The following is a 14415-nucleotide window of genomic DNA, read 5'->3' as shown; positions in this document are numbered from 1 at the left end:
GTGTGATTCTGTTTCTTCCCACTCTAATCTCATTTGTTAAACACGCCCTAAGTGCTAAGAAATCAGATGATCATTGACTCTTCATCCATAAATCTCATGTAAATAAATCATACATAAAATTGTTTGATTTGCGAATAATACTAGATGTACTACATCTCTTGATTACAATAGTTGACTACATTACATGACAACTGAAAAGCACTTGTTACATTTTGAGTTCGAACACCCTCTTTCCCCTCATTCAGTCCGACGTAAAGTAAAAATATTGCTAATAATAAAGAAGAAAATGGTTAAAAGAAACTCTTCGTTTTCCTTGGAGAACCTAGATTTTTTGTGACGCATTTTCCGGGTACAGGAACAGCAGTGCTGTGGTGGTCCAAGAAAAAGGACCGGACAAGTGCAGCAGCCGAACACTCTCTTTAGTGGTGACAATTCTTTATGTCGTAGCTGTTGCTATATCTGCTGTTTGTTTCCCTTTGGATTGGATAAAACAGTCAAGTACAAGACAAACTGAAGTTTGAAAGATGAAAAGATTCCGGAGCACTACTAGCTAGCTCCCCAAACACGGTTTCGAACTCAAAACGTATCCTGGAAGAGGAACTCTGTTTTTAGGTGTTTGGCAGCAAGCAGAAACAAGTATATTAGGTATCCGTCTGTCAAGTCTTTACACCTACTCCCACTTCTTGGCCCTTACTTTTTTGAAATTCTAAAATGAGGAAATTGTGGCACGGTCTCTCAGATTTAACTCAATTAGAGCAATGGTCTTTCAACTAAAAATCTGATCCCTTAATTCTTCAAAACGTGCAGCTATGGTCTTTTTCGCCAACTTTGTCAAAACTTCTATAAAAACTAGTTATGTTCGAAGAGTTATTGCTCCAATTGGGTTAAAGTTGATTTAGCCATTTTAACAGAAGCTTTAACGGAGTTGACGATAATGATAGCTGCACAATTTGATGCGTTAAAGGGACCAATGGTCATGGATTTTGAATTTAGGGACCATTGCACCAATTGATTTAAAGTTGAGGAAGCCTTGCTAATATTTGTTATAAAATTGGAGAGGTCTGGATCTTTGTGGCCTAGCGTGTGCACAGTTCTATGTTCTTGGGGCGCTTGAACTCGGCCACATCTGGTCCTGCCATCAGACATGAACAGGATATCCAGCGTATCAAAAATGTCTACCAAATACACATCTGGTCCTGCCATCATACAAATTTGCATCATACAAGACTCGGGCAAACACAGAACAACCATGGAAGAAAAAACCTAGACAAATGGGGTTCCATTGACATGAATGTCAAAGGCCCCTTCAAATTCGTGTGCCCAAACCAATACAAAAAACTCAAATTGCGAAAAAAAATAGCATATAAATGATACACATCCAATCAGTTTCGACAAAATTGAAGTCGTCACTCTAATATCTGTTCATATAATAAAAACACAAAGGTGTGGGGGGTACAATTTCATGCCATTGGCAAATGTTACCACATCACTAGGAAAAGCTCGAACAGCTTCGTAAATGTACTATGAATTTATGCAAAAACGTCGAAAGAAAACAAAAAATCAATGCTATTTCTATGCACTACAAAAATAAAACTGAAACAGTCAACAAGATGTCCTTTAATGTGCGACTATCTTTTCTAACCGCGTTCAAACTTCAAACCCACTAATTGCCTTCCAAGGTAGAATTAATCCAAAGCTAATCAAATCCCCAGGCCAAAATCTAGAGATGCACTTTTTGAATGCATGAAAACAAACCGTCATGTCTTCGTGCAGATAAGGCCATGAAAGATTTCTAGGAACCAAACAATCCGAAACTTGGGTAATCACAGCGTTCATAAGTTATAGTCTCACATTTTGCCTTGTCTTGATCATCCTCTTGAGAGTTGCAAGCCAAAAGTTGCACTCGTCCCATTCACTAGTGGTAAGAAGCACCTGATAGCAAGCAGAAACAGAAAGAGCCCCCTATTAAAAATCACCCTTTATAGTGTAAAAGTAAAATATAAGAGCAAAGTTTCCATAAACGTACCTGGATTTGCAGGGCAGTACCGAAATCACCATTATCTAATGCCTGGCAAAGCTGAACAAGCTTATCAGCAGCGTTTCTAGATATGTCCCCACTGTTGAGTTTGGCAAACAATGCACCTATCTTCCTCGAATTGTCTTCTATTTCACGCTTCTTACCGGGATTTGCACGTGCACCTCCCAGCGCCTCCGATGTCTCATTGAAAAGTCTTGTTAATGTTGCGATTACCGATTTTTGATGGGCTGTACCACATTATCCACAAATAAGCAAAGATTGTCACATAAATAGCAGTCTCCTAACTGTTGTACTTGTTTAAATACACAATTAACACACAATTAACACTAAGTCTAGATGCCAAAACGTCTCGTAGACCATATCCCAGTTCAAGATTTAGGCCATTCCATGAAATTAACTGCGATACAAACACTCGACTAACCGCACTCTCTACAAATATTTCATTCCCTCTACTACTCTTGGCCAACAATTGCACGCCACAAAAGAGGACGGCCCAAATAGTGTAAATAGCCCACCATTCAGGTCAGGTCGATTTTAATTTTAAAGTAGGGAAACAGCCTACACTATATAATACCTAACAAACACAGAACCTAACTAGAACTCAATTTTGGACCCTCTATTACACAGAACCTAATTAGAACTCAATTATAGTTGTAGTTCTCTCAACTATAATTGGAGTCAACTGCACAAATCCTCTTCCTCTACCAATCTGAAACTGGACAATACTTCTGTTCCAAGTTGTACTTTTATCATATATCTCGTCATTACCTCCACCCATAATACTTGTCTTCATCATCCAAATGAATATCAATGCAATTTGTCCATAACCACTCATGCTTGCAGTGATCATGGTGTTCCAAAATTCTCATGTCCTTTTTGTCAGTTTTCCAAAATTCTCACGTCATCGAGATCTCAATACCTCAAAGAATCCGCATCTTATTATTTAACAAATACTTCAATTCAAAATATTGCAATCCTACCAGCATATTACACTAATTGCATGTTATATATTTCATGGCCCTCTAATTTTGGCTGCATTACTCTGTTTCTAAGTTTGAAACTGAGGGAACTACAACCAAGAGAAAATTACAACACAAAGCTTGCTTTTAAAACTGCACAAGTTAAACAGACAGAGCAAGACAATTCTGGAGAGAAGTTAGCAAATTTCTAAAAGATAAAAAGAATTCTTGAATTACCAGGAACACTGGATGTATCAACTGTCTGTATGGTGGGTGGTGGAGCTGCTACTGCCACAGGAGTACGAGCTGGAGATTGGTGAGTAGGACTAGGTGGCTGCAGTGAACCCGCATGAGGCCCCTGAACAACTCCTGGATTAGGAACTGGCATAAATCCTCTTGGAGGAACAGAGGGAGCTATACCATGTGGCTTATTTACAGGAACTGGAGCGACTTGTGATTGAAGAGGAGCAGTTGAACCAGGCCCCGGTTGCATAGGTTGGAAAGTCTGAAACACCACCAAGAAAAAACTTAGAAAAACAGTCATGGACATGATTTCTGATATTTAATTTGACATCAAACGAAGATATACGGACAGGATACAGCTGAGAACCCAATGTTGGCTGCTGATATTGCTCCACATTTTTTAGCACAGGAGGAGTTGAAGGAATGAAAGGCCTTACTGCAGGCTGAGAGGAAACGGGAGGTGCAGAAAAAGTCTCCTACAGGTACACCATGAAGATTCCAATGAATCAGACCCTTGAACATTGAAAAATGTGGGAAGTGACCAGTAACTTCTCAATAACAAAAAGTTAATTACAACTAGGATTTCATGTCCAAGTGTGATTAACAGCTAAATTTCAGATAATCATTAAAATAACAAGTGCATGTTTGAAGGCTGTAACGAACAATTTTATAATTTTGTGGCACCTGCAATTTACCAAATATGAAAATCCTAATAACCCTTGACCAACAAGAATACACATTGGCAAGTGGCCCTCTACCAGTGGTGGAGGAGTGTTGCCCTTGCACCACGGCGTGGGTTTGGACCCCGTTGGCTCCCTAATCTAACATCTAATCTAACAAATCTATCATTTGACAAAAAAAAAACGAGAATACACATTGGCTCTACTTCTAAGAATGCAATTTCAATTGGACACTGGTTCCAAGAATATACTTTTCGTGGTAAAACTATGTTATAGCATACTCATAAAGTAAACAAATTAATTACACTTATAAAGACCCTAAATAAGAACAAATTACCTGTGGAACCTGAGGTGGTTGGTTAGGAAGAAACATCTGGGGTTGGGATGCAGGCTGATACGGGGCAGGAGGGCCATATCCTCCTCTTCCATACGAAGGATTCACAGGTTCTTGGTAGCTCTCGCCATAAGGACTTACAGGAACACCTGATTGCAAATGTGATGGCACTGTTTCCTAACCATTTAAAGAGAAAAAATAAAAGGTCAATCCACATTGAGGCAACAGATTTGGCAACACACGACAAATCAAAAAAATAAAATAAAACGGCAACGTAAAACTTTATGAACACCTGATAATATGGAGGAGAGGCCCCCACAAAAGTAGATTGATCAGCCGCATATACAGGCCCGCTTGCTGCAGGTTGGTTTCCAAATGTTTCATTCTTGGCAACTTTTTCTACTGCAATAACACAACAAATAATATGGGGAGGAAATAAGTAATGCAGGTGACAAGAAAGAAGCTTTTGAAATTTTAAGAGCTTTAACCATCGTATTTTTTGCATATTGAACTAATTAAAATATCGACTACCAGTATTAACTTTGATAAGATTAATATCGACTACCAGTATTAACTTTGATAAGATTAATTGCCATTGATCGCAATCTGCAACATACAATAATGCATATATTAAAACGTCACTTCAGCAACTTTTTAAGATGCACATACCAGGTTCGGTTGAAAGAGAAATACGATCTCTTAAGATAACAAGCTCAGGTGACAACTCATCAGAACCCAAGAGTTTTAGGTACTCCATTGCTGTTGTTAAAAGGCCTTGACTAGCTAAAATTTCGGCGTATTTCTCAACAAGTTTGCACAAAGATGCACTAAACCGCTTCTGCCCAGATGCCAAGGCAAGGACAATTGTCTTCTCCATTAATTCCTAAACCAAATAACAAAACATATTTAACCTCTTTCTCTCTCTCCAAAAAAAACACATATTTAACCTCATGGCCAAGAAGAACATGACTGTCTAAATGAAAAATTACCTGGAGGAGGTCGACATAGGATCTCCCCTCATGCTCAGTGGTCAGACTTCTTGACCAAATCTCTACGGTTTTATCAATATTTCCCGCACATATATAACAAATAGTTGCCGCCAGCGTATTACCAGCTGCCACAAGTTTGGAAGCAAGTGTATCACAAAGCACAGTCCACTCGTCTCTGGAGGCAAACTGTTGATTCAAGAAACATAGAAAAACATAAATCAATTGGTGGATACACAAATTTCAAAGTTGACTTGTTAATGGTATTCTCTTATGATACAGCTATTAAGAGCGCAGTTTAGGGTGAGTCAGGAACAGTAATGAGCCAAATAACCAAAACACTTCATTTACAATGTACAATGGCACAATGCATCACGGCATTAACATTTTGAGGAGCTGGGAAACTTACACTACACAGAAGAGCAAGTGTTTCCTTCCAGAACTTTAGAGGCCTGGTGTTGACAAGACTCAAGAGATTGTTGCTCACCATTGCAGAAACAATCTGAATGTAGGAAGTAGTCATGTTAAGCCTGAATTATGGGAAAACTTAAGACACGGTACAATCAATCTTTCACATCTTTTCAAGAAGTTTCAAATATTATCAAATATGAAATAGGAAGTGTTCCGAGCCTCTTAAGAAAGTAGATTTTAAATACCTTAAGGTAAGGCGAATGGCTCATCTTAAGATACTGATCCCGTGTGCTCTCCCACAATGAAGAACCACCAGCATGAGCAATAACTAAAGCATCAGCCATTTTATTTGCTGAAATGCATTTTGCAACAGCGCCCTTATAATCTCCTACAACTAAAGCATGTTGAACAGATTCATCAAATGATGGGTCAGCACTCTCCTCCAGTCCATCAGACTCTTGTTCCGTTTGTTCCGTAACAGGAATTGTATCCCCCACAGAGATTTTGTCACCAGAGGTTGACACAGGAGTATCAGCTTTAGGACTAGGAAGATTATTGAAGAAATCTTCTCCGTTGTCAGAAGGAAAGATGGTGGCTTCCTTATCACTCCCAAGACCCCCTTTATCAGTTATAGTATCCTCAAGCCCAAGTGCATCGACTTCTTGTGATAGATCCTCTGGAACATCTTCTTTTGTTTCCTCAGGCATACTGAAACCAAGATGAGTGATCAGTTTCGTCCTTGCAGTCCCATCATCTTCAAACAATACCCTTAATAAGCCCCATGTTTCCTGGTCATCCTCAGATCTGCCGAAAAAAATCATGCAAACAGAAGCAAAAGAGGATGTTAACCATGACACGAGAATTAATTTTCAAGAGATATTAACTCTCATGGAGCTCATAAAAAGTTATTCTTCTGGTAAGTGGCATACTCAGACTCCTGTGATTTCTTCTCACACAAGGCTCGAAGTAAATGCCTTTCCCCATTTTGGATTGCAGCTTCAAATTCCGATGAGCGATTCACCAAACTGTGTTCAGTAACCAAGCTGTGTACATAAACCTGGACACAAGGGAGGAAAATGAACTCTAAAATGCATCATTGCAGAAGACACAGGGAGCATGCCAATAAAGTCTACCTCCGAACCCGCAGAAGTGTGCTGAAAGGACACAATCTTGCCTCCAAAGCCAAAAGATGCCCCAACTGGGCGCTTATACCATTTCGGAGCTCTCAGAGGTCCTGAAAAGAAAGGATAACAAATGAAATTTCGGAACACAGCAGATCTACTGTTCTGTACAAATTAAAAACGTTCCAACCTAAAATCCAAAAGAAACATATAGCCAAACTTTATTGCATGCTGTAAGAGATAATCTATGTACAAAAAGAAACAGAGAAAAAAAACAGCCAATGAAGTGCTGTTGTTAACAGAGTTCAGCAACCCAAAAAGAAAATACTAAAATTGTCAAGGCAATATTTAGGCATGTTCGGTATCTAACTTTTTAAACTCAAAAACAATTTTTGAGTCCCAAGCTCGTAACTCTTGTTTGCTCAACCCATTTTCAAAAACTCTAAACTAAAAACTCACTAAAAAAAACCCACTTTTTTAAAACTCAAAAAAGTTAGGTTTCTGAGTTTTCAATCTAGCCACTCTTTCTCCCTCTCGAATCCTTTCTCCTCTCAGTCCCTTCTCCATCTCTTTCTGCTCTTTGATTATCATTGGCTCTGCAAACAAGTACTAGTTTCACACTCTTCTGCAGTAGGAGTTTCTAGTTGCTTTTCCATTTTCTTGTTCCACTTCGTTCTTTGTAATATTTTTATCACTTTCCCCTTCTCTCCTCTATTCCTTCTTTTCCGTTTTCTGTGAACTGTGGCCAGTTTCACTCTTCTGGGCCGTTAGATCTGGGTTTTTTACCTCCTTAATATTTAAGATTTAAAACAGTTTTCTTCACTAAAGATTTACAAAAAAGGTTTCAAGTTCCATACCAACCGACCTTTTTAATAAAAAATCTAGTATTTGAAAATTTGTGTGTTTTAAAGAAGGATCATAGTTTTTTTAGTTCAGTTTTTAAATAGAACCCCAAAATGTTACTATGCAACGGCTAATTAATTGTGCATTACCTGCACCAAAATCACTTTCCCCAACTCCATATCTGCTGCAACCCTGTGAGAAAAATATAAAAGAATAGAAGAGATTTAAAACATGATAAGTTCATGAAGTAACATAAACACAAGGATGCACACACCATTTATGTGCAGTTTATAAAATAACAGTAAATGTAGTGGTCTAGTAGCTGGAAGGTATTCCAGATTACATAACAGTATACATGCGCCTAGTGTCTCGTACAAATTGTGATCCTCAGTTTGATAATGCAGTAATAATAATCAAACAAAATTTGTTGTGTATATATAATAATCATAAATCGTGGATTTTAGCACAAGCATTCACTAAAAATTGGAGTTTGCCCATTGCCAATTTAACAGATCACCTAACATTTTGCTACTTTACCCATCTACATATCAGATACCACAACTAAGTTTTTTTAATAAACAAAAGCAAGCAACAAAGCATATGTAGAGTTTTCTTTCAACCTATTTCACATTCCTTACACCCCATGATTCTTCAATACTTGTGCAGTACAATAATTCAGAAATATAATAAAAACCTCACTATACCTCAATATTGTAAATTCCAATTTTTCCATCAAATGAAGATGCCGATATCACTCCAGGTACTTTTGGATACCAATGCACATCAAAATTCCAATTGGTGCCTGCCGGCAATTCACATACAATCTGAACCAATATATTACAAAAAACAACCCCACAGTCAAGACAATGATACTGAAACCAAAAGTACAGGAGATATTAAAGTGCGGACAAGGTGCACAATGAAAAATATTGGCCTCCTTGATGAGCGGGTAAAGACCATACCTCTGCAGACACTGTGTCCCAACAAATAGTTCGATTATCCTTGGCACATGTAAGCAGATAGGAGCTGTCATTCGGACACCAAGACATTGCAATTACACCTGGGGCAGGATGTGTACGTAACATAATCATAAGCATATCCAATGAACTTCAGATCAAAATAATATCATTAATACGGTACTTTTGAGTTACAAAAATAACAAACTCGTCAAACTGAATGCAAGTTCAACCACATGGAATATGAGGTTGACACAACAATTCCTAAAAGCATAAATAGAAGCATAATGGAGAAACTTATGTACTACTTCACACAGCTTCAAAGATGTATCTTTAAAAAGTCACTAATCAAGTACAATCACGCATAAAATGGCATGATATCCGGGTGACCCATTGAAAGTCTTGTGCTTTCTCGCATGCCCACTTCCACAATTAGTGACAAACAATAACCAAAATGGATTAGCTTGTTTACTATAGTAAAAGACAACTCAAGTAGACTAGCAGTTTGAGGATTTGATTAAATGAATAATATGTGCCATTCCCTGAATTTCATAAATCCTTCCAGGTTCATAAGACTCATTATCATGTTCATATTTGAATACAGTTTGATTTTCAAACCACATCGGGAAGGGCTGTACAAAAATCTCTTAGCATATTAAGCTGTAGAGAAGAATATTTAAACAGCTATCTCTGATCTGTTCCTATGTCCAGTAATTAGTTAAACAACAATGGAAATTAGCACTGGAGTAAAAATAGCTTTATGAAACCAAAAGAAAGAAACTGCTCCCAACCAAAAAGAAAGGCACCAAAGAATCATTAACAGGTAGTATGTCAAGAAAGAGATGATTTTTTTCTGTCTTATTACCTTTTGTGTGCCCGACAAACTCTTTAACTGGTGACATTATATTACGCATATCCCACAGCTGCATGAACAGAAATGTTAAAACGTTTGACCACTAACCAAATAGAATGGTACTGCAGTATCATTACCCTAAGAGAAGGTGAACCATCTTCATCTGAAGAAACAATTAGCTGAGTGGCAATATCAGGATTCCACTGCAAAACAGAGCACCGTCTTCTAACTGAATCTGTAAAACTGCCGGACAACCAATGTCAAGTTAGGTAATGGAAATGACCAATCCAGATAATCATTGAGATTTTAATACAACAGCTTCACAGTAGAGAATAATCAAATCACCTTATTACTGGCTTTTGCTTTTTCAGGTCCCAAATCACTGAAAAATTCAAAATGTTAGATTTTCACACTAAAAAAAAGTTATAAAACTACTAGACAACAAGTACCTAAAGAGAATAGTATATTTCTCACCAGTTGTCCCATTTAATGAAGTGGATGCTAATATATGTTGGACCTTGCTATTCCAAGATAAAAATGACACCTCACCCTGGGCAGCAGATCCACTACCCTGCATAAAGAACAAAACGAGAGAGAAAAATCATTTCATGCAAAGCTGGAGACAGAAAAGACTAGAGGGATCTAATTATAGACTTTCTCTTGTACAATAAGGAATACGGTCAGAATTAACATAGGTCTCTACAGGTTATGAGAATAATTTGTAGAAAGGGACCTTTCATCCTTTCCACTTCTCTATGTTTATTATGATTATACATTGCTTAGTACATCCACCTTGCGTCTCATTCATTGTGATGATAATTGTACAAACTAGTGGTGTTTACTTTAGCTACCTTTTGGTAACAAAATTGTAAGCATCTTTAATAATGTCTAATTATTCTACTCTACATGTGCATTTCATCATAGACTGTAAGGTGAAGCATGACAACCAAATCAAAGGCTCTAAGGCAAGAAGAGTAACTAAAAATTAGTGTGGCCAAAAAGATAACTACACCAAAAATTGAGGATAAATAATACAATACAGACTCTAGAGAAAGAGTTTGCAATATTTCAGATAAACTGACAACTAATTAGCACAAACCTTGAGAGGTGGGAAGTGAGAGGGTTCTGCAGGATTGGTCAAGTCCCAAATGCAAATTTCACCATCATCAGCCCCAGATGCAAGTAAATTGGGTGCAATTGCATTAAATTCAAGACCACGAACCTGGAACAAAATAACAAGACTCAAATTTAAGAGTTTGAGAACTAATCTACGTAATGATCAGTTGTCCAAGCATTGAAAGAACCGCCAAAAAGACAAGCATTCTGAAAGAAGAAAACTTACAGGGCCTTTATGTCTTGTGAGATGCCCAACTGAAGCACTTACACCCGCCTCCGGACTAAGGATAAGAGAGAACAAAAAATAAGGCCTTTCCAAAGCATACCATAAAATGCTTTCTCAAATACAAAAATAATGTTTCACAAAACCAGAGGGCATGTATTTCCACGCATATTTTTGTAAGGGAAAGATCAAAACCAAATAAATCTAACAGGAGGTTCAAATTATTGCAAATAGTTCCGCAATACTAACAAAAATAAATAATGAACAGAAAACGTCCAGAGAATACGCCCAAGCTTTCATCTTCATAGATAGAATTCATGAAAATCCCAATTCACATTATCTCCATGACAAATAATAAAAAAAATAAGAACTGGGTATAAAAGCACAGCTTAAAATGAGATCTAATCACTCACAACAGAACAATAAATACCAATGTCAGGTACCGTTCACCCCATTTCCCGTCACCCCAAACAGGCCATTCACTCAGATCAAAGTCAAGCACCAAGAAACTACAGAATCTGTTAACTTCTCCACTTTCCCACATTGTTCCAGCACCCAAAAGAAAACCCACAATCCAAATCCACAGAAAATCCGAAATTTACAAGCAAAACTCAATTCATATCCATTCAATTCAATCCCAATCGTAACCAAAAGCAAATGCCAAATTCAAATCCAATTACCGGATCAGAGTTTGTGGGTTCCAGATATCAATAGTGCCATCAACAAGTCCACCAGCGATGAGCCCAAGCCCGAATTCTTGCGACCCCGATCCAGTGGGCTTGGCCCATGACAACCTGTTGAATCTCTCAGAGCTCGTCGACTCGCCCACTACCGGGAGATCACGGTCGTCTGACTGTAAATCAAGCTTGAAGATCTCAATGTTGGCGGAGGAGCTGAAGGACAGATCCACTGCTCCGGCCATCGTCCCTGCCGCCATGTATGGGGCGTCCGGAGCCAGCGCCACGCAGGCTGATCGATTCACCCCCTTTACGCACGCCATGGCTAGAAAATTGAGCGAAACCCAAGAACCCCAACTCAATCTTTATTGCAAAACGGAAGAATTGGGGGATTTGAAGGCGAACGAGGCAACAGATCTGAGAGAAGAAATGGTGGATTTTATTGGAAATTGAAGAATTGGGGATGATTTTGTAAATCCAGTCTGTAAATTTTTTGAATTTTAGGGTTTGGTTTTGAGTGTGATCTCTGCGTGTGAAAATTTTATACCGAGAAGGCGAAAGATAAGCACTTTGGCTTCTGAGTTGAGGCCTCTCTCTCTCTCTTCCCCTCCTCACTCTCTCTCTCTCTCTTCCCCCTCTGATATTGATATGGCAATCGTTGGCGTTACGAGATGGTGTGTTAGCGGGTTTGGGTTACTATTTCTCTGCGGTCGGTTGCACTGTGTGCCTTCGGTGTTTGTGCTGTTGATGGTTGTACGGTGAAAGCTGGGGTTTGTGTACAAGCGGGAAGAGCCTGGTTTAGGGAGGTTGAGGTGAGTGCGTGGATGTAGACGATAATTTTGTACGAATGACTGACGCACCTCCAGTTAGATGATGACAAGTGTAATTCTAGGCATTGTCCTATGGTTTGCATTTTTTTGGGGACCAGAGGGTATTTTGGGCCATAGGGAAAGCGCTTCTCTTTCTTTCTTTTTTTTTTTTTTTTTTTTTTTTTTTTTTTTTTTTTGGAAAAAACTGGGGAATTGGAATTGGTAAAGATGTCAAGATAACACAAAAAGCCTACGCCAAGGCAAACAACTAACTAGGTAGAAAATAATCCGAGCAGTGCAGGGAGGTACAAGGAGGAAAGACGCTGCAACTAATGCTAATACGTGGCCCCCTGCACTACCATTACGAAATTAAGGTGGACAAAGTAAACCATCATTGTTAAAGACATGAACCAACGAAGATGGATGTTGGTTGACATCGCACATCTCCAAAAATCTTGTCGACGCTAACAAGTTCACAGCCATATTGGCTGATCTTGGAATCCAAGACCAACGACAATCCTGAAAGGATTCCCCTAAGCGTTTGACTTTCGTCAAAGTAGGATAGGCCTCCCTACTGCCATTCTCCAACGAATCCCTTAAGCATGAGATAGATTCGAGAGAGTCGGATTCCATAATAACCAACCTGTGGGCATAGGTAGAGCGTGTTTGGACAAAACTTTGAGCCTTTATTTTTGCGGGATATGAATAATAGCCGGCCCAAAATCATTTTTGCTTTTTCTATGAGGGGAATGACCTTAAGAATTTCAAGTCATTTGTAATTTTGTTTGACACCAAGTCAATAAAGCTCATCGGTTTGCGAGAATCAGGGAATGAATGTCTATTGTATGCAATCTTATCATTACTTTAAAGAGATTGTTTCCATGACTCGAATCTATGACATTTCAGTCACAAATGAGCAATTCCGATACGTCAAGGCTTGCCCTCATTTGTAAGCAATTTAATAAGTTAATTACGATATTTTAGCGGGAAAGGAAAACTTGAGGTTACTTACGTTCATCCAGACAGTGGAAGGTTTGAGGTCATAATACAGTCCTTCATCAACATATACACCTCTCGGATTTGAGCTTTCATTTTGGTTTGAGTCACTCACATCAAGTTCGATCCGGATTCATTGTAGCTTTTCATAGACTAAGTCCTTGAATCAGTTTACATCGATGTCTTTTTTATGTCAAATGTGTGATTTTCCATATGTATTTTATGATTTCATTAAGCTTTCAAGTTTGTATCGTTTTTTATAAATAGTGTTTCTCATATCGATTTACTTGTAGTGTATATGTTAGTCTTGTTCGACATCATGGTTAAGTTGATGTTAAAGATGTGTATATAAATTTGTTTATTTTTATTCACATGATGTTTGGCTTGGTTTTTAACAAAGAGATAGTAACTTTAAGAGTAAATTGTAGCAATGGTCTTTCAACTTTAATCAAATTGGAGCAATGGTCCCTCAACTAAAAATTTATTACCATTGGTCCCTCAACTTATCCAAAAATGTGTAGTTATGGTCATTTTCATCAACTTCGTCAAAATTTTGTCAAAATGAGTTATGTTGGAAGGACCATTACTACAATTGGGGTCCCTCAACTCATCAAAACGTGTAGCTATGGTCCTTTACGTCAACTTCGTCAAAATTTTGTCAAAACGAGTTATGTTGGAATGACCATTGCTCGAATTGGGTTGAAGTTGAGGAACCATTTCTCCAGTTGGATTAAAGTTGAGGGACTAATGGTAATGAATTTTTAGTTGAGGAACCGTAACTGCACGTTTTGATGAGTTGAGGGACCAATGGTAATGGATTTTTGGTTGAGGGACCATTGCTCCAATTGAGTTAAAGTTAAGGGATCATTGCTACAATTTACTCTTAACTTTAAAGTTGAAATTTGACGCATGCATGTTGCAGTCGACAAACTTATTGTTTCACTATCGACTATAGTTCTGGTGTACGAGTGAGGAAGGTATAGCGTTAAGCTCTTGCCTAGATGAAAAACACAATCCTGGGGAAGATTTTGATGATGGTCATTGCAATCTTGGGGTGATTATGAAGTTGTTGCGATGTGTTTGAGGATATTTCGGGGCATAATTTGCCTTACGAAATGACGGGTTTATGCAACTAAGCCTAAATATAAAGTTGTTTGGACCTAAAATTAT

At 38.2% G+C, this 14415-nt stretch overlaps 1 protein-coding gene across 2 annotated transcripts; it reads right to left on the bottom strand.

Moving 5' to 3' along the window:
* Positions 1 to 1386: 1386 nt before the first annotated feature.
* LOC137746715 (protein transport protein SEC31 homolog B) lies at positions 1387 to 12235 on the bottom strand. 2 transcript variants are annotated; one of them, XM_068486719.2, is made up of 22 exons: positions 11444 to 12235; positions 10767 to 10821; positions 10524 to 10646; positions 9899 to 9995; positions 9770 to 9806; positions 9562 to 9667; positions 9437 to 9494; positions 8578 to 8675; positions 8320 to 8439; positions 7765 to 7807; positions 6785 to 6885; positions 6581 to 6708; positions 5897 to 6455; positions 5650 to 5742; positions 5244 to 5429; positions 4924 to 5137; positions 4547 to 4656; positions 4258 to 4431; positions 3591 to 3716; positions 3235 to 3502; positions 2027 to 2265; positions 1387 to 1932 (listed from the first exon to the last, which is right to left on the bottom strand). In XM_068486719.2, exons 1-22 carry the CDS (start codon positions 11761 to 11763, stop codon positions 1840 to 1842), a joined length of 3348 nt encoding a protein of 1115 aa, XP_068342820.1. In that variant the 5' UTR covers positions 11764 to 12235; the 3' UTR covers positions 1387 to 1839. The 2 variants fall into 2 exon arrangements, with proteins under 2 accessions (XP_068342820.1, XP_088536558.1); XM_088680432.1 differs by lacking the exon at positions 3591 to 3716 and having other exon boundaries at positions 11444 to 12207.
* Between the last annotated feature and the right edge of the window lie 2180 nt (positions 12236 to 14415).

Source organism: Pyrus communis, chromosome 2 (genome assembly GCF_041283825.1).
Source record: "Pyrus communis isolate YQ-2024b chromosome 2, ASM4128382v1, whole genome shotgun sequence".
Lineage (NCBI taxonomy): Eukaryota > Viridiplantae > Streptophyta > Magnoliopsida > Rosales > Rosaceae > Pyrus > Pyrus communis.
The sequence above is the reverse complement of the archived record's forward strand: the minus strand, read 5'-3'. Positions and strand labels throughout refer to the sequence as shown.